The sequence below is a fragment of the Macadamia integrifolia genome, unplaced genomic scaffold (assembly GCF_013358625.1).
Source record: "Macadamia integrifolia cultivar HAES 741 unplaced genomic scaffold, SCU_Mint_v3 scaffold453, whole genome shotgun sequence".
Classification (NCBI taxonomy): Eukaryota; Viridiplantae; Streptophyta; class Magnoliopsida; order Proteales; family Proteaceae; genus Macadamia; species Macadamia integrifolia.
The window spans coordinates 67,129-93,625 of record NW_024870454.1 but is presented as its reverse complement, the minus strand read 5'-3'; the positions used below and the strand labels follow the sequence as shown (position 1 = coordinate 93,625).

The 26,497-nt window shown below is 35.8% G+C and overlaps 2 protein-coding genes and 1 long non-coding RNA gene across 4 annotated transcripts in view; 1 reads left to right on the top strand and 2 right to left on the bottom strand.

The window, feature by feature from the left end:
- Positions 1 to 1,337: 1,337 nt before the first annotated feature.
- Positions 1,338 to 3,053, top strand: LOC122068697 (trihelix transcription factor GT-3b-like). Its single transcript, XM_042632577.1, has 2 exons — positions 1,338 to 1,843; positions 1,971 to 3,053. Exons 1-2 carry the CDS (start codon positions 1,526 to 1,528, stop codon positions 2,571 to 2,573), a joined length of 921 nt encoding a protein of 306 aa, XP_042488511.1. The 5' UTR covers positions 1,338 to 1,525; the 3' UTR covers positions 2,574 to 3,053.
- A 13,340-nt stretch (positions 3,054 to 16,393) lies between these two features.
- Positions 16,394 to 26,497, bottom strand: part of LOC122068724 (zinc finger protein 706-like) — a 20,874-nt gene continuing 10,770 nt past the window's right edge. The window contains exons 2-3 of one of the 2 annotated variants that reach the window (XM_042632605.1): positions 18,228 to 18,306; positions 16,394 to 16,687 (exon numbers count right to left, since the gene is read on the bottom strand). In XM_042632605.1, coding sequence (XP_042488539.1) covers positions 16,659 to 16,687; positions 18,228 to 18,306 — 108 coding nt within the window. In that variant the 3' untranslated portion in view covers positions 16,394 to 16,658. Of the gene's footprint in view, positions 16,688 to 17,520; positions 18,091 to 18,227; positions 18,307 to 26,497 lie in introns of those variants that run through there. The other variant, XM_042632604.1, reaches the window with a different exon arrangement.
- The window catches only part of LOC122068725, a 12,766-nt gene continuing 5,253 nt past the window's right edge, over positions 18,985 to 26,497 (bottom strand). The window contains exon 3 of the long non-coding RNA XR_006137226.1: positions 18,985 to 18,995. This is a non-coding gene — a long non-coding RNA (uncharacterized LOC122068725). The remainder of the gene's footprint in view (positions 18,996 to 26,497) is intronic.

Sequence of the window (26,497 nt, the reverse complement as noted above, 5' to 3'; positions counted from 1 at the left end):
AAAATATTAGTGAGAAAAATCAAAAGATATCAAAATGGTCAGCCACATGATTAGCTTGACAAAAAGCATGCTGAAACATTACCACTCTAAATTTTTGGTTGAGACCATAACAATCTGATATTTTATGTGAAATCCTCCAAGGGACGGAGTTGCTAATGTTGTTAAGAATGTTGATCACCAGTAAACAATCACTCTCAATTGTATTATGAGAAAAAAATTTGGAGAGTGCAATTTGAAATGTTGCTCTAATAGCAAATGCTTCAGAAATATAAACATAAGTATCTCCCACAAATTTTGTAAAACCACAAATGAAATTGTTACAGTGATTTCTAGAAACTCCACCACAACCTAATGAACTAGGTGTGTGGATCTTGATAAAATGACATGGAGGTGGATCCCAAGCAATATGACACATAACGATGGAATAAAAAACTTAAAAGGTGAATTTAATGGCTATAGTCATCTACCGTGTATATAGTAGTACACACTTTATTACATATAAATCATACATTTAATGCCCATATGGTCTTTATTTTTTTATTTTTTTTGTCAATGAAATCCATATGGTCATCATTGTCGGTTTTGGTTGTTTTAAAAAACGAAATCGATCTTGATCAAGAATGACTAGCTCGACTTAGCCAAGTTTTGAAGAAGGCGAGTCAAGCTAGAATAAACTTAGGCTGCATTTGGTAAACAAAAGCAAAAACAAAATTTTAAAATTTTAGTTTCTTTGTCAAAATGCTTTTTTTTTTTTTTAATGACACTGAAATGATAGAATTATCTTTTATTATTCTGGTTTCTATCTTTTTGTTATTTTTTTATTTAAAAAAAAAAAATTAAACCCACCAAACACTTTATTCCATTTAACTCCATAAATCTTTTTTTTTTTAATATTAGCAAACGCAATCCTAGTTTTCCAACAATGATCAGAAGTGATAAGGATTGATCTGATGCTTGATTTTGACTTACAAACCTTTTTCAAATCTCATCTTCTCTTTCGTTTCTCTCTACACAAAAAACCACTTCACCGGTTTAAACCTCGAATAAGAGTGGGTTGAACCTGTCAAGTTGACCGGGACTGATTCTGATTAAATTTGATTCTAAACATGCCGAGTCGCCAGTGTAGACCGAGTTGGGACGAGTGTTGCCGGGTTCAGCCAATTCCAAAAAGTCGACCGAACCGGTCCATTTTTTAGTATTAAAAACCTTGAACCACTTGGATAGAAAGATAGATCTCCTCGGCGTAAAGATGTGCAAGAGCCGCACAATAAGTCAATGGCTTTATGGTAATAAAGATAACGTCTATTCAATAAAGGCCCCTGGATTCCCGCACTTTCGACCGGGCTAGAGAGAGGTTAGAGAGATGAAACCCAAATTACTTTGCCTTCTCGTAAACGAAAATATCCACAAAAGCGATAGAAAAGGGAGAAATTTCAGTTACTTGGAACAGTGACAGCAGAAGATAGATCAAAGTCATCAAACCCTTCAAGCTTTTTCAAAACCCTAACCCTAGAGAGAGAAAAAGATGTTGGGAAGCGGAGAAAACGAAGGTATGGGTCGGATGAACATGATCTCATCTTTGCCGCTGCAAGTTCAACCAAGCGCCAGTGAGATGCAATCGACCAGTGTTTCACTCAAGAAAGACGATAGGGTTCCTCAGTGGACCCATCAAGAGGCGAAAGATTTCATCGCGATCCGAGCTGAATTAGAAAGGGACTTCACTGTTACGAAGCGAAACAAGACGCTTTGGGGGATTGTTGCAGCTAGGATGAAGAAGAAAGGTTACAGAAGAAGCCCTGATCAGTGTAAGTGTAAGTGGAAGAACCTCGTCAATCGATACAAGGTGATCCCAAATCTGATAATTTATTGAAAAACGCAGATCGAAATTTGCCCCATTTTTTTTTTGGGTTAAAAAAATTTGCCTTTTTTTGCCTGGTTGATTGGGTTGATTTTTGTTGAAATTGATGCAGGGGAAAGAGACATCTGATCCAGAGAATGGACGGCAATGCCCGTTCTTTGAGGAGATACACGCAGTTTTTGTTGAAAGGGAGAAGAATATGCAGAGATTGTTGCTGGAATCAGAGGTTGGGAATGTGCAGGGCAAGAAGAAGGTGAAGAAGCTGAGTGGAGGAGATCGATCTTCGGATGATTTCTCAGAGGATGATGAAGAGGATGAAGATGAAAGCGAAGAAGAGAGGGCCACGACCAGCGGAAACCGCCGGAAGAGGAAAGCTGATAGGGAGAAGCATCAGCAGCAGCAGCAGAGGACTGAGAGATCATCAGTGAGGGTTAATGGTGGGAGTATTCAGGAGATGTTGCAAGAGTTCTTTAATCAGCTACAGAGGATGGATATGCAGTGGAGGGAGACAATGGAGAGGAGGGCTCAAGAGAGAAGGTTGATAGAGCAAGAGTGGAGGAAGTCTATGGAGAAGCTTGAGAGAGAGAGGTTGATGATGGAGCAGGCTTGGAGAGAGAGGGAGGAGCAGAGGAGGATGAAGGAAGAAAGAAGATTAGAGGAGAGAGATGCCCTTTTAACCTCTCTGTTGAACAAGCTCCTTAATGAAAATCTCTGAGAGACTAGAAGGTCAGTTAGAAAGTTCTGCTTCAGCATTGGTACTGTAATTGTATGAATTAAAAAAAAAAAAGAGTATTTTCTTTGGGTTGTTAGGTAGGTAGGTACACAGAAAAGAAGAAGAAGAGATGAAAGTTTTGCATCTTTAGGAAAGGAGGAGACAGAGAAAAGCGGAGGAGAAATGGCCTTTGGACCCCTTTGTTTAACAACCTCCTTAATAAAGGTATCATCACTAAAGATATAAGGAAGCAGTTTGAGAAAAAGATCTGCTTCAGCTTTGTTGATTTAATTGTGCAAGTGAGAAGGAGAACAGAATGGGGAGCAGGGGAGGCAATTTGTTATATTGGTTGTGATATATACAGAAAACAGATTAGAATTTTTTTTTTTATAGTTACGAAGATAGACAGAAAGGGTGTCTTGGACTGTTGTAAATTCTTCTAAAATTGTTGAGGAATTCAATGGAGAGACCATATTTTATTAAGCTTTCTGGTGTTGAAAGTCTAGTCCCTTTGGTTCATATAAGTAATTACTCTTGAAAGATCTTAAAAGGTATGTTTATCTGTTAATATTTCTTAAGAGTTTGTTTGAACTTGGTTTTTAGGGGATGACATAAGTTTCCATGAAGGAGTTGATGTTTGGTGCTCTCTCCCCAATTTTTCTCATTTTTTCCTCTGCTACGTTTTTTTTAGGGTTGCTTCTCTCTTGTAGGACATATTAGAAAGATAAGAGTTTTGCATAGAGCTTAGGGAATCTCTGAGGTATGGTCTTAAGCTTTCTCTCTTTCAGTTATATATAGATTGCAGAAGCTAGATCCATGGCAGTATTTGTAGAAAGTTGTTTACTGTTTCTAGGAAAATTTTGTTTCCATTGGCGTCTACTTTCTGATAACAGTTGATACAGTTTAAGATTGAAGATGGGATATACTTGAGAAGAAGAGCATAGAGAGATGGAGTAAAGAGTAGCTGGAATTTTGGAATTATTGTAGAGAGAGAGAGAGAGAGAGAGAGAGAGGAAAAAATATAGAAAACTAGACGGCTTTAAGTGTTTGTCAAGAGATAATCGGTGTGCTCGCTCATTCCCAAAAACTTAAATTTATGTGCTACCCATTGTGAGAATGTGTGTTCCATTTTCATAACTTAAATGCATTTCAACTGATTTTTTCAAAATATCACCCTCCTCCCCCAAAATTCAAAGATTCTATCATCCTTCACCGTCAGAAATGGTTGTTAAGTCAAATTGCCTCCGCACATATTGAATACCATATATAGCCTTCAGTAAAAATTGGGGAAACCTTTCTCTCTGGGGTTCAGTTCACTCTCAGCTCATTTTCTTCTTCAAGGTTGAAACCCTAGGCTCCATTATGCTGAAGCTTACTTGATTGGAACCGTAGAGAAGCGTTGAAGCTCTGCCCCGCATGAATTCAGCCGAAGCCCTCTCACCCGCATGGATTGCATCTTCTGAATTATTTGCCAAGCTTATGTTTTAGAGGGTGTTCTCATATAATTTTTTTTCTTTGGCAGGCAACGATTGACTCTTGAACCGAACCATTCTTGGAAGCATTTAGGGTGTCGAGCAATATTCAGATATACAAGATAATTACAAATTTTAATATAACCATACCCTTGTAGTGGTAGCCTTGCATCTTCTGAATTGTTTGCCAAGCTTATGTTTTAGAGGAAAAAGTCTTACTTTGAGGCTAGAGCTGAAATTTTAAACCTTTGATAGGGTAAGATCCTTGTGCTTCCTTATGTTCATCATGGTTCTATCGCATAAGTATTGTTTCTGAAGTATGAATCTAACTGTGGTTTGCATACATATATATTTTCTTGTTAGATAAGTTTGGTAGAATTAGGTGGCAATGTTTATTTTTCAGCAATGCTTATTTAAGAAGTTACCTTCAATCTTACATCATAGACAGATCAAGGAAATTTTTTGCAGCTATAATGCTACTCATACAGCCCTAGCCACTAGACTATCTGTAAAGTGTCCCATAGCCTTGTATTGCTTTATCTGTAGGAAGCCTTGACTTTCAGTAATTCTTGAAATCATAGTGGCCTTTAAATTGAAGCAACTGTAATGATTCTGTGCAGATAAGCCCAAGGGGTAGGTAAGTAGGAAGTTGGCAAGGAATCTTTGTCTCAAGAAGCGTGTGATTCTAAATTCGACTCTTTTTAGTTCATTGGGGTCATTCACACGGGGATGTTTAATGTTTTTCACTGCTTTTAGTCATAAGGCTAACCGAGTTGGCAAGGGACCTTCGTCTCAGGAAACGTGTGGTTCTGAGTTCGACTTCTCTTACCTCCTTGGGGCACTCACACGGGGGTGTTTAGTGTTCTTTACTGTTTTCAGTGAAAGTTGAATGATTCTTATTCAACCCTAATAGAAATTAAGAAAATGAGACTAGCGTTTTGTTATTGGTTTATCATTGTGGGTCTTACATTTTTATCTTTATTTAGTCAGGACTATGAGAACATATATTCAAGACCCTTTTGCTTTTCAGTCATGTTTCATTTAATGCCTTCTTAAGCTTTTCATTTTATTTTCTTTCTCTTTTTCTTCCAGTTTTTGTTGTATTTAGTTTGGTAGGTGGTGTATGAAAAATAGAGATTTGGTTTCCTTCGGGGGTTGAGGAATGTCATAACAATTGTAATTACATTATTCTATAAGATGAATATGCATTTCTCTAATGTTGTCAATTAAAAAAAGTTAGAAATTTTAATGAATATGGGATTGAGTTGTTCGAAGAGGACTGGTCCTTCACTTTTTATGAAGGAATTGAATAGACAAGCTGACTCTCTATATTCAAGGAAAGAGTTTTATTAAATTTTTACAGGCATGGCCTTGATATAAATCTAAGAGCATACCATATAGATATGTGAAGATATAACATAAAGAGCTTTTAACATTTTGAGTTTAAAGGCAAGAGAAGAGAAGTGAAGTGAAGTGAAGTTGGGCAGTGAATGATTGTTTTACTATATTATTACTTCACATTATTGTCTTTTAAGGAGTCAAATGAAATAAACAAACTCTCCGGTTCTTACATGCCATATCGTGTACACAACGAAAAGCGTGTTCATGGTGATAAATGGTCAGATTTCAAAGATAAGTCTGTAGTCGTATCAAGGCCTCGAGGGAGACAGATGCACATGTCTACATACCTCCAGATCCACGGAATTGAAGTTTCAGCTCCACCCCCAGGCCCCAGGGGCATGTTTTCTCCTTTTCTAACCTTCTTCCTTTCTCATAAGTGAGTTTTTTCGCCCTTCTGCCATCATCCTGCCATGATCCTTGTTGGTAAGGCCCTTGCACCTTCTCCGTGCTCTGAGGCAGCTTCTGCTACAGCCTTCCTATTTGATGCGGCAGTGGGTGAGAGGAAGAGGACAATGTGGAGCTTCTCCGGACTCAGATCTGATGACCAGCTTTTGTATCATTGACAGTGGTTTCGATGCTCCTCTATTGCCCTCCCTCCATTACCCCCTCCTCCAGCCTCGTCTCCAACATCCTCGCCTCCACCTTCCCCATCACTACCACCCCCACCTCTGCCACCATGGTCCCCATCCCTGCCTCCACCATCACCATCACCATCACCATCACCATCACCATCGTTTCAACCTCTACCACCACCTCCACCATCTCCATTGCAGTCGAATCCGATGGCTATGATAGATATGCCATTAACGGCTCTGATGGACGCTCTTGACGGTTCAACAAGGGTTTGCTCTATTTGTCGGTTGACCCACAGGTTGACAAAAATACATTTAAGAATTATTTTGTTTCTCCAAACAACATGGCTTTGTTTTCACGGAAGAAATTTTTTCAAGTATGTTTGTGGGGATCATTGTCTTTATTTCATCCTTAGAATCTCAATGGACGACAAGTAATGTGACACCCAAGAATGCAACAAGTATAAGACCTCCCGCCTAGGAGATTGGTGAGGTGTCTCCACCAAGAATACAGCTAATACTATGGTGTTCGGGAGATCGGTAAAAATGTACAAATTTTAGTCCCACATCACCTAGGGGGAAATTACTGGGTTAATTGATAGCCTCTAGCCTCCTTAACATAGTACAATGCGTTTTAAAGCCTTGAAGTCTATGGGCCAAAGAGGACAATATTGTGCTAAAGTTAATGATGGTATCAGAGCAGACCTCAATAGTGTGTGGGGCCACAGACCAGCCTGGGAGATCGATGAGATGCCCCCACTAAAAATACAACTAGTACCAGGGTGTTTGGGAGATCAGTGAAGGTGTGCCTAGGGGGCCACTAAAAATACAACTAGTACCAGGGTGTTTAGGAGATTAGTGAGAATGTGCCTAGGGGGAGGTTGCGGCACAACGCGCAAGACGAAACCAATGCTGGAGGCTTGACCAGAGCCGAAATCACCATGGGCCTTGGAGGAGGACTCCTTAGAAGTGTTTTTAGAATGTGTAAATCAAGCATGCTATCTGCCATTTCTTTGTTTTTTGGCCATGCTTTGAACTGCATCCATACTATGATACTCCGTGTCTGGCATGCGCCGTTCAAATACCCATTACGACTCTACTTATCCCCGTGTGAAAGAGGAAGTTGTGTCTGATTGTAGATAAATCTATAACAAATTTTCTAGGGAATTTTTTGGCCTCGACCATACCCTAGCTTGGAACGGTTATGACATGTCAAAAAACATGATCATATTCCAATCCTTGGCTCTTGGTACTTCTTACCAAGTCTTGTGTATTTATAGCTTTATCTGAATTAATTTCTAGTTATTAAAAAAAAAAAATAAGAAAAAGGCAAACCGAAGTAATACATAAATCTTCCTTGGCTTTAAGATTTTTGAAGACTACACCAATTGGTAAGTTTACACCCAACATTTTTTACGATGGCATAACTAGACAATCATTAATGTTAATGATTATAATTTCAAAGAATAATATTGAGTTATTTAAAAATTTTTATTTACTTATATTAATGATGAGCCATGTGAAATGACAGATTTATATAAAGACTTGAAGTGTTGACTTGGTTTTTAATCATGACACCTCATGGGCTTTATGGGCAGCATGTTAGCCCATGAATGTTTTTTCTTATATATTATTTTGGGTTAATGTTGATTCTTATTTTGAGTTATTCTTTAAAGCCCATTTATGATCTATTTTCGTTCATAACACATTGAGTGTACCATGATTTTATTGATGATCATTTGAACTTATGAATTTATATTTTAAAGAAAAATATTGTATGAGGCTTAGTATTGGATATTTAATATATAAGTTTAATGTCTTTTAAATCCAAATATTATTCACTTGAAATTATGTGGATTAAGTAACCCAATTTATGATTGAGACTAGGGTGGACTCGACGTCGATTCAAGTTATGTAATGTAAATCTCTGCAAGGTGATCAAGTGTTAGGCCACACTGCCTAAGTATCCCAATGATAATTCGTTGTTGTATTTTTTCTTATAAAAATGTTATTTATCTTGTATTATTTTTGTTGATAAGATGTTTAGTGGAATAACAGAGATTTTATTAGTTCTATTAATATACTTTATAGGTATAAATCTCATAAGGCCTATCTAAACTAGTCTATTTTTGAGCTGGACAAGCCTAATAGCTTGGTATATTCAACTTTATTAAATTTTCATTCCAAGGGGTATTGGGACTGGTGGTTATATTAAATGTTTTTTGGTAGATGATCATTGTTGGCAATGTATTGGATTTGGCACTGGGTTTTTAATATCTAGGTTGATGTGCCTAGTTTATTTGAACCCAGACTTTGTTGACTTGGTGACTCAATAGAAAATCTAATATGATATATGCAAATGACTTAATTGTTATGTCGAAAATTGATGATATTTATTGATAGTATGTCCAATGAGTTTATTGGAATTTTAAGTATGGAATTCTGGAATCCGTTAAAGTTTTTACGGTAATTTACACTGCCACCCTTGGAGAATGCCAGTATTATAGGAACACCCCCTATTTTTCACCAAATTAGACTCATACCCCCTACCATCAGTCACTGTTACAGAATATACCAAAAATGCTGACATCAACCATTCATTTTTTTTCTAAATACCATTTTGCCCTTAAAAATACTGAAGTACCGAAATTACCCTCATTGAGTTGGAGAAGAAGAACGTTCCTCAGAGCTTTTCAGATCAGCGGTTGCAAACCCCCTTCGGGCGACGACGACTACGGCGGTGTTGTCTTGTTTGTTTCTAGGGTTTTTGATGCTTTAGTTGGATTGATTTCATTGTTTGTCTGAATTCTTTATTGGGTTGGATTTAAAGGGTTGAATTTATTTGAGGCGTGTAGATTTGAGGGTGTTGAATTTGGATCTGGATTGTTTAAATGGGTTTTTGGTGAAAAGAGACTGAGATTCTTCTTCAAGTTCGCTCTTGTTTAGTGCTTTGATGTGCGTTGGTTGATTCTTACTATATATGTCTCTTTTCATTTTGGGTTTTAGAAATTGGGGAACATAATGGGGTTATACGAATTCAGGAAATGAACGACTTTTTCAATTAGATTCCTGCAACGAATTGCTGGATTTAAATAACAATTTATTCTTGGTATTAATCATGTGCTGATTCTGTTGATTCTGCTTCTGGTTTCAGTGAAACTTACTGATATTTTGATTTTCCATTCTGTTCACCAGGTGAGTTTCTTGTAACTCACGTGTTAGCTTTTTTGGATTTTTGAATGATGATATGGAAGTTCGTTATTGATTGGATCTCAATTGCAGCTCATGTGACTGAGAAGAAAGAAGGTCTTGGTGAAGTCTTGAATGGAGATCGTTTAGTCAATGCTCCCTACAAGCTTTAGTTCCTAGGTGACAAAGACTCTGATGTTGTTTGCAAAAAAAACGCTAAGGAAAAGGTAGCTCAGCTCCGAAATGCAATCACCAAGGACTACTACTTCCAGATGTACTATGATGATTTGCCGATCTGGGGGTTATCTCATCAGCAACAGGACCCTCCCGTGGCTTCCTACGATGCGTCCAGTGGTAGAAGATGCCCTTGGTGCCGCCCCTGTTCGAAGGTATGATAATCTGATCCCCGTGGAGGAGCAGCCCAAAAGTTCCACCGCTAATGAGGATGACACCACCCCTGGTGGATCGGTGCAGACTCGGGACTATTACTCCGATTACTCCTCGTCGCGAAGGAAGAGCCTCGACAGTTCCAGTTCCATTAGGAAGATGGCAGCCGTTGTGGTGGCAGAGGTTGATGGGACTAGGTCAGTTTCGAATCCAAAGAAGTCGTGGTGAACTCGGCTAGAACTCGTTAGAATCACAAGTTGTAGGTAGGGAGAGAAAAATAGAAGGAGAGGGGTATTTTTAGGATAATAAGATAAGGGTATTTTACTCATAAGGGCTAAAGTGTCATTTCATAGCATCACTTAACAGAGACTGACGGTAAGGGGTCTGAGTCTAATTTGGTGAAAGAGAGGGGGTGATCCTATAATATTGGCATTCTCTAGGGGGTGGCGCTATAAATTACCCAAGTTTTTATGATACCAAAGATGTTAGACATGGTACATTAGATGACAGAATAGTCAAAATCTTTGTATTTTCCCAATGTGTGCTTAATTTATTTTGCCTAATTTTATGGTAATTCAAGCCAAATTGCATATATATTATATGCTTCCTAATTATTCAAGCCGAGTGGCATATATATATATATATATATTATAATTCCTAATTTATCATATTTTAGTTCTAATTTTATGAACATCTACAAGTATGTGTGTTCATATAAATTGAAAAATGCATGAAATTATGTATACAAATTTATTTAATGATTATGTTATATAAAATTGATAATATGCAATGGAAAGTGTTTTAACTATCTTGCAAGTAATTGCCATATAATTGTGTTTATAACAAAAAGGTTATCACATAATTTGTAAAAAAAAATAAAAATTACTTAGTATGTGCATTCACCATTATGTGATCATGCTATTGATATATAGCATTATATGAATCTTCAAAGTTATGGAGGTATTGATGTGATTGCGTATCATTGCATGATGAATTTCTATTCAAAATAATTCATTGGATATAAGAAAGAAACAAACACATATAGGTTCTATCAACCTATTAAAAGGGTTATTGAGATTCCAAATGTAGAAATTCTAGATAACCTAAATAAGGAACCAAATCAGGAGGATTTAGAATTCTTTCATATCATTTTAGGTGATTGTAAAGTAGACTGCAGATGTACAGATGGGGAATCGAACCTGAGAGCGTGCGCCTAATTCCACATAATCCCCAGTTCGCCCTAACCATTTGGGCAACCCACTGGTGGGTACAAAATAAATAAGAAAACACACATACACACACATACACAATGCGTATGACAGGATTCGATCCCACAACCTCCTCCCCTGGGTGCTGGCTCCACAAACCGAAACTACCACCACTAGGCTATCCTAGTGTTCGTGATATATATGAAATAATCAATCTCATACAATAAAGTGATGAACTCGCAAGAATATGTAAATGGTTGAATGCCATATGAGAGGAAATTAATATGAATCAAATATGGGAACAATGCAAACCAAAAAAAAAAAACCATAGATTCCAAATTGGTACTTAAGTGTAAATAAATGAGTTTATTGAAAAGTTCACTACCTAATTAATCACTAAGGATTTATCGAAAAAAATAAAATATAGGCTACCATGAAACTTACTGACCAGTGATAAGATGTGTTTTTGTTAGGTCAATATTAGACAATTGTGAATATCATACTATTATTAAAAAGTACGTACTCCCTGCCCGTGGTATAATTTTTTAAAAAGGCAAAAAAGACCATTGACCTCTACCTAAGAATATTTTCAATGGACCAAAAAACCATCGATATGGAAGAGGAAAAAATAATAATAACAAATTATATTTAGTGTAATTAAATGGTTTATTAATTCAGTATTTGATTAGCATTTGATTGATATTTATTTTCGACATTTATTCAGCATTTTATTTTGAATTGAATATACCAAAAGTCTCTCTCCCAATTTGAGAAAATTTTTAATGGACCCAAAAACCCCTCGAAATTGAAGAGGAAAAAATAATAATAATAAATTACATTCAGTGTAATTAAATGGTCTATTAATTCAATATTTGATTAGCATTTGATTGACACTTATTTTCAACATTTATTCAGCATTTTATTTAGAATTGAATATACCAAAAGTGTTTCTCTCCCAATTTGAGAAAAAAAAATTTCAATAAACCGATTCTTTTTCTTATGTAAAAAGTACGTACTCCCTATCTTTGGTATACTTTTTTAAAAAGATAAAAAAGACCATCGACATCTACCTAAAAAAAAATCAATGGACCAAAAAACCCTCGAAATGGAAGAGGAAAAAATAATATTAATAAATTACATTCAGTGTACGTAATTAAATGGTCTATTAATTTATTATTTGATTAGCATTTGATTGACATTTATTTTCGACATTTGTTCAGCATTTGAATTTGAATTGAATATACCAAATGTCTCTCTCCCAATTTGAGAAAAAGGCCATGGACCTCTACTTAAAAAAATTTTCATTGGACCAAAAACCCCCTCGAAATGGAAGAGAGAGAAATAATAATAATAAATTACATTCAGTATAATTAAATGATCTATTAATTCAATATCTGATTAGCATTTGATTGACATTTACTTTCAACATTTATTCAGCATTTTATTTAGAGTTGAATATACTCAAATTCTCTTTCCCCAATTTGAAGAAAAAATAAACCGACTCTTTTATGTGCAGTATAAAAACAAAAAAGTCTCTCTCCTAAATAATAATAGGGTATAGTTGAGTAAGAGATTATGGAGCTAATTTGAGTTTTGTATAAAGAAAAAAAAAAATTCCGAAAGCAAATCTTGTGCGGAATGTAAAAGTCAAATGTCTCTCCTCAAATTTGTATAAAAAAATATCAAAAAATAAAGGCATAGAAGTCGAATGGATCTCTTTCTTTGTATTTAATGTAATTAGATGATCTATTGATTCAGAATTTAATTAGCATTTGAGAAGCTGAATCCACTATACTTCGATATAAAAAAGTTTGCGTCTAAATTCATCTGAATTAGCCTCTTGCACCGGGGAATAATATTCAATCAAGTTAAAAAAAAAAAAAAAAGAAGCTTTCGAATCGAGATATTTTGACGTCTCTTTCCAAATTTCAATTCAATCTATTCCTTTTATTTTCTTCTTTTTTTGTGAAGAATTCAATCTATTCTTCATTGTGCTAACCCTACAACTCGCTGCTACTTGACAGACGATGTTCAATCAGGTAAGAAAAAAATAGGTTTTGAATCTAGATATTTCGACATGTCTTTGCAAATTTCAATTCAATCTATTCCTCTTTTTTTTTTTTTGGGTGAAGAATTCAATCTATTCTTCATCGTGCTAAGCCTACAACTGGCTACTACATTTTCTTTCCATCTGCGCTTTTTGTCATTGCCTCTAGAGAGCAACTGAGTAGGGAAACAAGTTGGTATCTATGTGTTTTTTTTTTCTACAAGGTGTATGAAATTTCGACATTTTTATAGCCCAATTCCATGTTTCATCCAAAAAGGACTATCATTCTTAAAGTTTTTTCTCCCCCATTCCCTGTTTATCGACTACCATGATAGAGTTTAGATATTAATTTTGTTATGTCTTCTAGGTGGATGGAAGATTGAGCGTGATTGAAAGTCTAGCCTCTACCTCGGTGCCACCATACACAATACTTGGGGGACAACCCTTGCTAATACTAAGATTTAGGAGTTGCAGTACCTAGAGTTATAGTGTACACTTATCTATACAAGGTAGATTTGGAAGCAGACTTGTTCTTGGCATGGGCCCAATAGTCAGCGGAACCAATGTCCTTGAATCTCTATATCAGGGGTTCTCTGAGGTTTTTATGGTCTACTAACTTTTACTGATATGATCTCTTACAAGGTGTGTTTTTGGACAGATTTACTACTGATTCTCATTGTAACATTCATCGCTTGTGATCTTATTTCTAGATTTACAATGGTTGTGGTGAAATTTTTGGCATGTTAATTACTGTCCTCTTCAAGAGGTCATGAAGGTGCCTTATTTCATATCTGAAGCCGTGCCATTTCACATTTTACTGAGGTCATGGTTAACCTGATTTGACTGTGTCACAGGGTGTGGTGGCTAAATTCGAAATTTCCAAACATTGAAACCGAAGAGAGGAGAACTATCCACCGATTCAACTTTATCATAGGGTGTGGTGGCCGAATTCGAATTTCCCAGACATTGAAATTGAAGAGAAGAGAAGTATCAGTCAATTCGACTGAATCACGTGATGTGATAGCTGAATTCGAAATTCCCAAACATTGTCAGCAGTTGCTTTCCCCCCTTCCAAAGTTGTAGACTTTTGGTACTCAAAAAATTTGACTACTATCTCCTTAATTGCTTGCGATTGTATTCATCTAAAGCACCTGGTTATACATATTTAAATAGTTAATTCCCGATATGGCATGATTACAACATGAAATAAGGTACTTAATCTTCTTTTACCTTAGTTTAAATCTTACCATCAAGAGTGATCCTCCAGAAATGTGTATAGAAAATTATCCTTCCCCTGCTATTCACTCAACCTGTGCTTGTTCACCATATTTAAATTTGTGAAAAAAATAATGTGCTTACTTGAACTGCCTCAGAAATTCAAATAGTGATTGGATTTAAAGATTATATAGTTCTTCATTTTAATTTGATAGTTTGAAGATATGAGTAAGAATTAGTGGACTTGCTGGATAGAATGTTCTCGTTTATGTTGCTGGACACCTAGGGTATAATAGCTCATTGTTGCTCGAGAAAGATACATGTAGGAATCCAAATATGCTGTTTTTTAACCTGTTACCTTGAAAATCTAAATGTTTTCTATCCTTTTTCCCCTTTAAAGCATTTGTTTCTTGATTTAGGATCTGGTTAGAAAAAAAAAAAAAAAAAATCAACTTCCAGTTCCAATGTATAACATGGAAGCTGGAGAAAGCATTGGGTAACATACGATATGATCATTCAAAATATCTGAGGTGTTCGACAATATTTGGTGCTTTGACTTAACTGAAATAACCACTAACATTGTGTCAGTCATCAAGTTGAACTAGTTCGAGCAAAGATGGGAAGATCAGCTAAAATGAATCTAGGATGCCTAACTCTATAGTTGTTCCTGATGATTTTCACTACCCTATATCTCTTGAGAGATCTTGTAATTGTGGCCGCACCAAGTACCATTTATTATCTCACATCCCACTTAATGTTTCTACACTATAAAGCGTAAAAACTCTAAAACTCAACTCTTCCTTGGATGATATTTTATTTTCTTGATTTGCAGACTTATGAAAGGCCATGTAGATAAAGATAGATTGTGGTAATAGAATAGATCTAAAAGTGTAGAAACTTTAGAATTTGACACAAACCCCAAATTATATGTTGGAAAGACTAATTAAGCAATGATGTGTAAATAACTATATTGAGCTATCAATAGGATCAATAAATGGTAGGATACGAAAGAGTGATCTGGTTTGTAACTTTTCCAGTCAGTCCATTGAGGATCAAAGGAGTGCCGACAACCAAAATCCGAGTTTGTGCAAAAAATAAATAAAATACTGAGAACCTTGAAATGCCTACATCATATTCTGAATGACAATTCCCTAATCTATTTATATGTCTTGCCAATGCAAATCCATTATTTCATCTTTTTTGTTAGTGGATCTTCAGGTTTGGATAAAGAGAAGGGACGAAAATATGTCGTCTCAAGGTTGTGAAAAGAACTGAAGCTGAGATTGTATAAGAATTCTTTGTTGCTAAAAGATCTACTCAAAATAATTTTATTATTTAGATTCATGTATGAAATGCTATTATTATTTCAATCATCTCATATTTGTATAACATTTCAAGGCACAATCTTTCATGAAAAATATTCATTAAATCTCGTTCTCTCTCAACACTAGACCACATGTGCACTTGCAGGTGCAAGTTTGCTAGTATCTCAAAGAGTAAGAATAGTTTTACCTTTTATTTTTATGTGCCAATGACATACTATTAACCGGCAATGACTTTAGAAAAATTGAATAAGATCAATTACTTGAACTCTTATAAAGTATTCAAGATGCAACTGCAATCACTCATCACCTCCAAACTATATTGCGAATGACATTTTCAAAGGCTAATTTCCTTAAGTGACATGCATAAGATAGTTTGTTGTTTGTTATGTTGCGTACTTGATCGGATTTGGCATATCCAGTCAATTTGTTCAGAAAATAATAAAGTAATTCTGGCTCCACTTATTGGGATGTAATGATTAAGATCATAAAGTAGCTAAAAACGAACTAATAATTTAAGTTGTCTTTTCAAGTGAAAAAATTTGAGATCTTGATTATTGATTTTGGAGGTGATAGAGAAGAGTTCAAGTCAATATCATACTTGTGTTTATATTCAAAAGTGTAGCTGTTTTCTAAGGAAGTAAGAAAAATAGGTGAGTTTCTAAAAATCTCAAAAATTTGGGAATGTGACTGTGAATGCATCATGACTGTAGATGCAACATAATGATCATCCTTAAAAATGGGAATGTAAGCGAATATGTGGTTAGTATGATGAAGTGAAAGATGCAAATATTATGATAGTTTGTTCCTGGAAATGGAAATATAAAGTGTATATATCACCAATATGGCCAAATGGGAGATGATTGTGAGGTGGCCATCTAGCCTCATCCACTTTAATGAAGAATTAAGGAGTAATAAAAGAAGATAATCATTCATAGTTGTGGAATGTAGCCAGTTGGGAATAAAGACACTTCAACAGATATATAACGGCCATATACAGACTATAAATATAAGATTGTAGAAATCAATAAAAGGCAACTAATGTGGAGCCTCTACATAAGCATTAGACACTCCATCCCCTCAAAGTGAGCATTACAAGCAAGCTGATCAACTATAGTAACAGAGGCCCTTCAAATATGAGATACCCTACAATTGTTTAAACTACTTAATGAACAAATAATTTATATCGTAATTTATACCGTTAAGGTAAATCTGATCATTTCACAGAAGGCTTTTCTTTCCTTTATTAAGGCAATTAAACTTTGTCCTGCAACTTTAGAAATGGATATTCATTGTCAATCTTCCTGAGAAAACAATCAAAACTCAGAATAAGTGGTTTCCCAAACTTTTTTGTTCTTATAAAAAAGTTTGTTCTTATTTTTATCCACCAATGAGTGAGTGCAACTGCTAAAAACCCATGCATGAGATTTCCACACTGCAACAGGAGGTACCAATTCAACCAAGTAATGACATTTTAATAGAATGTAATTATTGATCCATGTTTAGATGGTGTTGAAATGATTATTGTTAATTTAAAACACCATTGGTCCCCAAAAATTGGCTTTTAGTTGTTCCTAGTTTTCCACAAAGTAACACTACAATTATCTCACGAAAAATCTGAAGAGAAAAAATTCCTCCCCAGAAAGACAGTTTCAAGACACTCGGGTGGGTGTACCTACTAAACACAAGAAACACCTAAAACAGAAGTCCCTTTTGCAAGAAATGAGCTTTCCTGTTACACAAAGGAGGAATGAAACTAAAGACTATAACAGAAAAATAAAAAAACAAAGCAAACATGTCCTCAACGATAGCTCTAGTTTCCAAATCAAGGGTACCATCAGGTCCTGGATATTACAGATTATAGCCAAACAGTCACTAGAAACAAGCACGGCAGAAAGAGACAAAACTTTGGCGATCAAAATTCAATACATTGTTGGTCATATGGATGAGATGGTACTGTGAAACCGAAAGTGAAATTCTTTCAGAGACTTTTATAATCTTTATTGAAAGCTCCCAGAATTAGAGCTTCTATATACGAAAACATGACAATTCAATAGGGGTGGAATCCAAATACATTTACCTCTTGATGCTAGGCAGTATCTATGGGAATCCAAACCTTATATACACGCTGTCCACATCATTGTATACCACATCTTGATTTCAATCCAATCCAATACTAAGAAATGTCAAATCAATGATTTGAAATAAAGTAAAAGCAATCAACTCTGTATAACAAGGACTAGGAAGCCCATACATGGTCAGCCATAGGACTTGATATATCCACTTAAGTTAACATGGGCCTCATCCAAAGAACTCCCGTATATCCAAAGATGAGAATAACCGATCATGACTTACACAGGACACATATAGGCGAAATGGAGAAAGAGGCTTCCAACTGAGTCAAAAGTAGATTTTTATCAGAAAACAGAGTGTTAAGATAGGTACCTATTCCCCCTCCTCTCATATGTGGCCTTAGCCTAAATCAAGAACACAATCAATCCTAACATCAGGTAGATACCCCACCTATTCAAGAGCTCGACCAAATCAATCCTTCACACGGCAGAACTAACCCTCACGAAGGAAAGCTTCCTACACCATCAATGGAGGAAACAGCCTCTCCAAAGGACCTGCTACCAACAGGGCCATAGCCATCTAACAGTACATATTTCTACAATTTTCCTTATTTTTGGCCAAAGCTTATTTATTCCTGCCAAACAAAACGAAGAGCGATACAAATGTATGAAGAACAGAAGCAGTGGCTTTGATTAGATGACCAGACAAATACATCCCAAGTTTTTGATACACACAAGTCTACAGTTTTTATTTATTTAATAGTAAATCAACCTGAGTCACTAGGTGGCCTTTCCTTCGGATGTTTGGAAGCATAGTGGTCTCCAAGTTGGTTCTGATTTGCCAGTTGCACCTGAAAATTCAATATTATATTGATTTAGTATTCTGTTAAAGACACTACAGAAAATTTGCACTTCTTAGTGACAAGCAAGGCTGAAGAAGAAGTGCGCATACAATCTGCATTGGTATGTCAAGGGAGAGATGTATAAGTTATTTTCTTTTCTGTTCGATACATAATCTCTTGTAATGGCAGCATTGATGTTATAATTAATAAATACGTTGGACATAGGGAGGTAGTCTGGGAGATGTCCATGCATGAAGACACTTCACCTATAACAACACATAAGTTAAAGTGCATGTGCAATACAATGTAAGTTAGGATATGCATGTCATACACTCCTCTTTTCCTTTGACATACAGCTATCCTCTCAAAGCTTAAAATGAAAAGAGAAAACAATTAAAATCTAAAAAAATTGAAAGATCAGACAGATTTCCGGTGAGTACAATTGGACCTCTGTATGCAAATCAATGAGGCAGTGAAAAGGAAAAATCTCTCAAGAACTGAAGTTGGCTGTTAAGAAGTATAAAAGTGGATTCAGTAAGTATCTGATTTGATTAGTAGTAGATTCGAAATGGATGAAAACAGTAGACTTCCCCACAACTTGCTGCAGTTTTTTTTTACTTTTAGTCTGTGTGGAGCATAATTAGTAGTGTGTGGCTTGAAACATTTTTATTATAGGTCTAATAGATTGGAAACTATTGCTGTGGCTGATGTGCAATCATCTAGATAAGAGGTTATGTAGATACAAGATATGTAGGGGAGCTTTTTTTATTTTTTGCAGTTATTATAATTTCGACTAAAAAAAGTGTAGTAGTTACAATTAGTAGAATTATTAGAATGGCAGGTGATTTAGGATAAATTTTCTACTTAAATCTGACAATTATTTAGTAGGATATAAGTTGGGACAAAGAATAAGTCAGCCCTCTTGGAATTGGCACAACTACAATTACACCACCAATTTTTGGAAAGAATGTTTCTCTCTCAAAGTTTGCGCTACAGTTGTGTACAGTTACAGGCCCTCTTTGAAGGTGGATCCAAGGTATTCCTGTTCTTTCTTCCACTTCTTTTCAACCACATAACAAGCCATTCTCACAGCTTTTTTGACAGATGCCATTATCATGATTACTTGCATCATCAAATTAAACCTCTTCACCCCACAGCTTGCTTACATTACCCTTGCTATCTCACCATCATTCCATCAACGCTATCCTCAGATTATTTAGTCCATGCTTTCAAATTTCGGTTTAATCATAACCATAACCGTACCTACCCAATTCATTCACCATCTCTTTTCCTTGAACCCTAAACCTTAGTTTCTAGCACTCTTAAAACCCTAAATCTTAATTTTTAGCACTCTTAATGCAGCTATGACTCCCCCCCCCCCCCCTTTTTATGCAATCACCAGTTTCACGACTGCGTATACAGCTCATGGCAAAGTTGATTCCACTTCTGTCTGGTACACATTGAGAGGAACCCTGATATGGCTGTGCAGCTTGTGGAAATGTAGAACACACTTGTAGTCTGACAGACATCTGTGGAACCCTGATAACATATCAATTAGGGGTACTGGCAACAGCTGAAGACTGTTTGTCTTAATCAATGCTGATTAGCACATATTATGCTGCTATATGATGAGATCAAGTTTCCAAAATTTGCCACCAGTGAAAATTCCATTTCCATCTTCAGAAACTCCAAAGAAATTTGACTGCAATGTTTCAAAATAATGAAAAATGGGAATGTTGCCATCATCAAGGTCGGGTAATTTTCAGAGGCATCTTGTCTACGTATTGTAGAGACACTAGATGTGTTTAAGATATGCTTTGATATGCATGGATATACTTATGATACATGCAAAAGTAGTTTTCAAACATCATGAACTATAAATAAGCAAAATAATTATATCCAACCACTACCAAGCTATCTCCATTTTCGCAGCATCTATGTAATTCAACCCTTCATTGACAAGTACAATATCAAACCTAATAAGAAGCAGCTTGGTAAGAACGCTCAAAAAATAAAAATCTATTTGCATAAGGATACTAACCTAAAGTAAACCCTAAAGAACTAAAATAAGCTAACAACATGTAAGTATAAACATAGTACCATGTATTAAGTAACATAAATTGAGTATTTACACAAACCATACAACTAATTTTCAAGTAACATATTAAAATAGGGAAGAAGAACACTACCTCCTACTGTACCCTATGCCCACACACATGGGGAAGTGGAACCAGGCTGTGAAAAGACGCCCATGCCCCGGCTCAACTTCCCCATGTGTGTGGGCGTAGGGCACACTAGGAGGTATCATTCTTTAACCCAATCAAAATATTAAACAAATCAAGTAATATATATATATATATAACTATTAATAATTACTTAGATATATTACAGATCACAAATACTTCAAGATTATCCAAATCAACTAAATTATGCCTCTCCTTTTTTTTTTTCCAATTTTAGATCATTTGAAGAGGGAAAAAAAGACTATATATGCAATTTTTTTTTCCCCAAAATACATAAAATTCAAATGATTGGGAACAATGGAACAATCACAACTTTCACAAACCATTCAAGAATAATTCTTTTAAAAAAAATAGATCATTTTGAAACCAGAAGAAAAAAATCCCAATTTTTTTTACAAATTTCAGCTTTGGAGCAAAAATTTAAAATAAATGTATAAAAATCCATGGTTTTTTCAAGAACAAATGCATTGATCTAGAGAATTTTTCATTTTAAATGTAATGCATAGCAAAAACAAGCAAGAAAAAAATATTTAATGCAAGCACTCCCTCTCTATTGCTATTAGGGTTTCATTTCGCCTTAGTTTTGCATCAACTACTCTGTGTTTTCCTTGAGAACAGTTTGATAAGATTAAAAATGTATGATTTAAAATTCGTGAATATTTTCTGTCCAACTTTGCATGATGTTCTTATCAAACTGTTATAGACATCCCAACAGAATGTCTTAAGTATCCATTGAAATACTTCCCATCATACTTTATCTTGATTATTTTCCATTAAAAATTCTACCAAACACTTGTAAACTACAGTTAAACACTCAACCACAATTATGTCTAAATAACTCGAAATGGCTACTCAATGCATACAATTCTCAATACTAAACTAGCAATAAGATATTGAGAACAAAATTCTCACTTCTTCTTTCTAGATCCGTGCCCTCCATCAACTCTATTTGATGCCATACCTGGGACAAAACCTAAACTATGTATTTCCTTTCTCAATACTTCTCCTATGGCCTTTTAGGCTACCTCCTTACCCTTTTCTGAAACAATGTGGCCTAGGAATGGCACTTGTGATAACCAAAACTCGCACTTGCTGAATTTGGCATAGAGTTGCTTCTCTCTCAGGTGTTGTAGTACTAATCTTAGATGAACAGCATGTTCCTCTGCACTCTTGGAGTAAACCAAGACGTCATCAATGAACACAATTACAAATTTATCCAAGACATCTTGGAATACCCGGTTCATCAAATCCATAAATGCAGTCGGTGCATTGGTCAACCCAAATGACATCACCAAGAACTCATAAGGTTCATACCTTGATCTGAAGGCTGTCTTACTGACATCACTATCCTTGATCCTGAGTTGGTGGTAGCCCGATCTAAGGTCGATCTTGGAGAATACCTTGGCACCCTGCAACTGATCAAACAGATCATCTATCCTTGGCAAAGGATACCGATTCTTGATGGTTAGCTTATTAAGCTCCCGGTAATCGATGCACAATCTCATACTCCCGTCTTTCTTCTTGACGAACAATATTGGTGCTCCCCAAAGAGACACACTAGGTCTAATGAATCCCTTCTTTAGAAGGTCCTAAAATTACACCTGCAATTCTTTCAACTCTGTGCGGGCCATACGGTAAGGGGCTTTTGACACTGTTGCCAAGCCAAGGAGTAGATCTATAGCAAACTCTGTCCCTCGGTCTGGAGGCAAACCTATCAAGTCCTCCGAAAATACATCGGGAAATTCCCTCACCACATCTAGCTCGGTCAATAGCCTAATCCCTAGATCTTTTAAATCCTTCTATCTGAATCAAATCAGATCGCTACTCCATATTGGTGCATCCCAAGACTTTCATTAAACAGGGTCATGCCACCTCAAAACGATTTTCTAGGAGCTTATCATGAATTTGGGGCAACTTCCAAATCAGCTCTGATATGGTAATTCTTTACTTTAAATTTCCTAATAATACAAAGTCAATCTTGAACCAGTAGAAATCCAGTGGGATATCATTTGCAGCAAGAATTGAATATATAGAGGCAAACAAAAACAGAATTTATTTCATCACACATAAAACTAAATTTATTTCCTTCTTTGGGGTTGCATAGGTGTAGGGAAGGGGGATATAGGGTAGTCTTTCTCAAACATGGGCTTCTCACTGTCTCACTGAGTCACTGTATCTCATAGCCACTGCCTCTCACAACTTCTAATCTTTTTTTTCTTCACTTCATTGTTCTCCTCCTTACTGAAGGGAATACATGTATTTATAGACTAACATAATACAAACACAACCACCAACATTTACCTAACTTGGACTATTAACAAAAGGAAAATTGGAATTTGACTTTCAAACAAAGAAAACTTGGACAAAACAACTACTCCTTTTTCAAACAAAGACAACTATTCTTTTAGCAATGGCTAGAAGTCTTCCAATTTCCAGAATTTTCACTTGGTCACATTTCGTGTTACTATTCACATGAATAATAACTCTTAAACATTGATCTACATCAACTATTCCCATCTTGAAAAATAAAAACTCGTCCATGAGTTTGGTATATATGCTGAATTAGACTTGCATGATCATCCTTCAAAGGGAAGTAGGATTCAACAACCGACAATCATAGTTTTTAAGGCGGTAAGGCGACGGAGGCGTTTGAGGGCCTTTCGGAGCGCCTTCGCTATAAGGCGGGCATAAAGTGTCACCTTATTGACTAAAGCGTTCTTGTGTACTTTTTTTTATAAAACCAATCTATTTGACTCAAATCCTAGTTGAATCCTATTACTCATATGCTAAATAAATATTAAATGTTTATATTCATACCAATGTAAGATATTCATCAAGAAAACAAATCAATAAAGTGAATAAACTAAGTTCATCATCAATCATCAATATTCAATCATGAATCATCAATATTCAATCATCAATTATCATAACATATTAACATATAATATAAATACATAATTATGAAACAAAATTATAAATATAAAGAAAAGAAGACATAAAATATACAAGTATTTATTATACTTACCTCTATGATGCCATAATGAGTGCATAAGCCCTAAGGTCATCCACTATATTTCTACTCCTGTCAAAGAAGTAATTAAGAACTTAGAATTAAAATACATCGAAAGTAAAAAATCAAGATGCCAAATTAAATGGATGAGAAGTGACTAACCTGAGGATTCTTAATCATTCTAAAAAACTTTAAACTTCAATGAAGCTAAAACATAAAATAAACTAAAATGCTAAGAATTTAGTAAACAAAGAAAGTCAAATACTTAAAAGTTCAAGGACTCAAAAAACTTTAAAGTTTAAAGACTCAAAATACGTCAAAGTTCTAAGACTCAAAGACTTTCAATCCAAATCAGTAATTAAATTAAAATCTTCTTCTTCATCTGCATTCTGTTGCTGGCTTGCATCATTTGGAGCTATGCCATAATCATCCTCAATGTTTTCATCATCACGAATATCCTCTTCACTCATCTCATCCACTTCTTCATTTGACGAATCCTCAAGCTCAACCCTCCTACCACGCCGGGTATAGCAAAGATTGGTTCCACTGGTAGATGCTGGAGCCCTCCTTGGTCTATTGTGGCCTTGATATGATGAAGATGCTCCAAGTGCTCTATCAACATCTCTCCAAGTGAGATCATTCTTAGGATGAACTAATTCATCCTCTGATTCACCAATCATCCACTCACTACTCCAATTAAGCTCATCGAGCAACAATGGATTGTAGTTTCTACATTGTTCTTTTCTTTTTTGGAACCTTGCTTGAAGTCAGCGATTATATTGAATGTAGACAAGATCATTTAACCGCTGATGCTCTAACCTATTCCTCTTATTAGTGTGAATTTGAAAAACATTAATAATATGAGGTTATCTACTTATCTTCAATAAAACCATATTAAGTGAAGTACATGTACTATTGTACTCAGAACTCAATAGTCAATACTCACAAATTCAAATGTGCTCCAATTGCGCTCACAACCAGAAGATGAGCGACAAAGACCAAGTATGCACAATGCAAGCTTTGAAAGGTCAGGAGCAGTACTTCTATGTCGAGACCACCAAGAGACTATAAATATATAATATAAAAAAATAAGTTAAGTAAAAAATCAACATACAAAGTTCTAAACTAATTAGAACTTTAAAAGGAAATATACTTACTAGGATTCAACTTGTCCCTTTGTCTAATTGTCATGTCCTTTACAAAACTTCCTTGAACAGTGGTATACTTGTCAACCTGGATAATGATCTTATCTTGTAAGGTCTCTTCAGGCACCAACCTTACAAGAACGTCATTGAAGGCATCACTTGCTTTTTAAGTTAAGTCCAACTCATTATCAGGATTATCTGCTATTGCCTCAAGAGTTGAAGAAGAGGCTATGATGCTCTTATACAATCCATCACACCATTTCATAATGTTGTAGCAAACACAGTCTCAGAAGCTTTCTTCCCTGCCTCTGTAGATGCAAGCTTAGAACGGGACCATTCATCATCAACAAATAATTTTTTCAAAGATTCTTTGTGCTTGTATAAGTTCTGGAGTGTTAAAAAGGAAAAGGCAAATCTAGTCACTCCAGCCCTCACTAAGTCTCCTCCTGTTTTTCGCCTCATGGCTTCAAGAAGACGAGTGTGCCTGTAGATGAATGCAGTCAATTTCCTGCCCTTCGATATAACAGACATATAAAAGCGTAATTTGCCTACTTCCTCCATCATAAGGTCTATGCAGTGAGCTACACATGGACTCCAAAATAACCTCTTCCTTTTCTCCATTAGTAGTCGACCCGTTGCAACATAGTTGCCAGCATTATCAGAGACTACTTGAACCACATTATCTTCACCAATCTCTTCAACCTTACTATCAAGTAGCTTAAATAACATTTCAGCTGTTTGTGATTGGTTAGATGCATCCACAGACTCAAAAAAAAAAAATCCCCTCCGGACAGTTGACAAGAAAATTAATTAGGTGCCTTCCTCTCTTGTCTATCCACCCATCAGACATGAGTGTGCACCCATGTTTCCTCCAATATCCTTGATACTTCACCTTTAACTCATCAATTTTATCCTTTTCAGACTTCAATAGAGGCCCCCTATAGTCATGAATTGAAGGGGGCTTGAAACCTGGTCCATATTGACCAATTGCCTCTACCAATTCCTCAAAACTCCTTAACTTCAAAGCATTAAATGGAACACCACTCTCATAAGCCCACCTTGCAAAATAAGAACGAAGTTTATCTCTTTCTTCTTCTCCTCTTACTCGGTTCTCCATTGTTGTTTGATATGAACCTTTATCCCGCCTATCTGCAACCACTTCTTCAGGAGTCCTCCACATGCTTATCCATGGGACCCCTTACTTGTTGTTTGGATTGTGTTTGAATGATAGCTTTATTTCTTCTTGAAGTTGTCCCAGAGCTAGGGATAGGAAATGAGACCCCCAAATCGGGTACTATATTCTGTTGTGGTCCCGTTACTTCTGTAGGTCCATCACTAACATCCAAATCATCCAAACAATCAAGGTTCCTCTTCCTCTGGTTCTTCAAGATTGCATCTCTCATCTCTTTAGCAATTGCTTCAGTTGTTTTCACACACTTGGCTACATCTCCATAGCCACCAATAAGATGTTGCTTCAATCGTTTTATTCCTCCCCTGACATCCTTCCCACAAAGGGTACATTTAATCCAATTTCTGTCAGATACGTCAGGCCAATACCCATATTTCCATCTAGGATCATTTGACTTAGCTCTCCTTTTCGGATCCTTGCTTGGATCAATCGTTGATTGTGCAGTAGCAGCAGTACTTGTATTTTCACCCCCACTGCTACCACCAATTGTTTCCATAGATGAGTGGATTCAACTTGTCTCTTTGTCTAAGACTGTAATGTGAAAAGGTAATCAGAATAAGAAGGTTGTAATCAGACTGTAATGTCTCTAAAATTATTTTAATAAATATGTTAA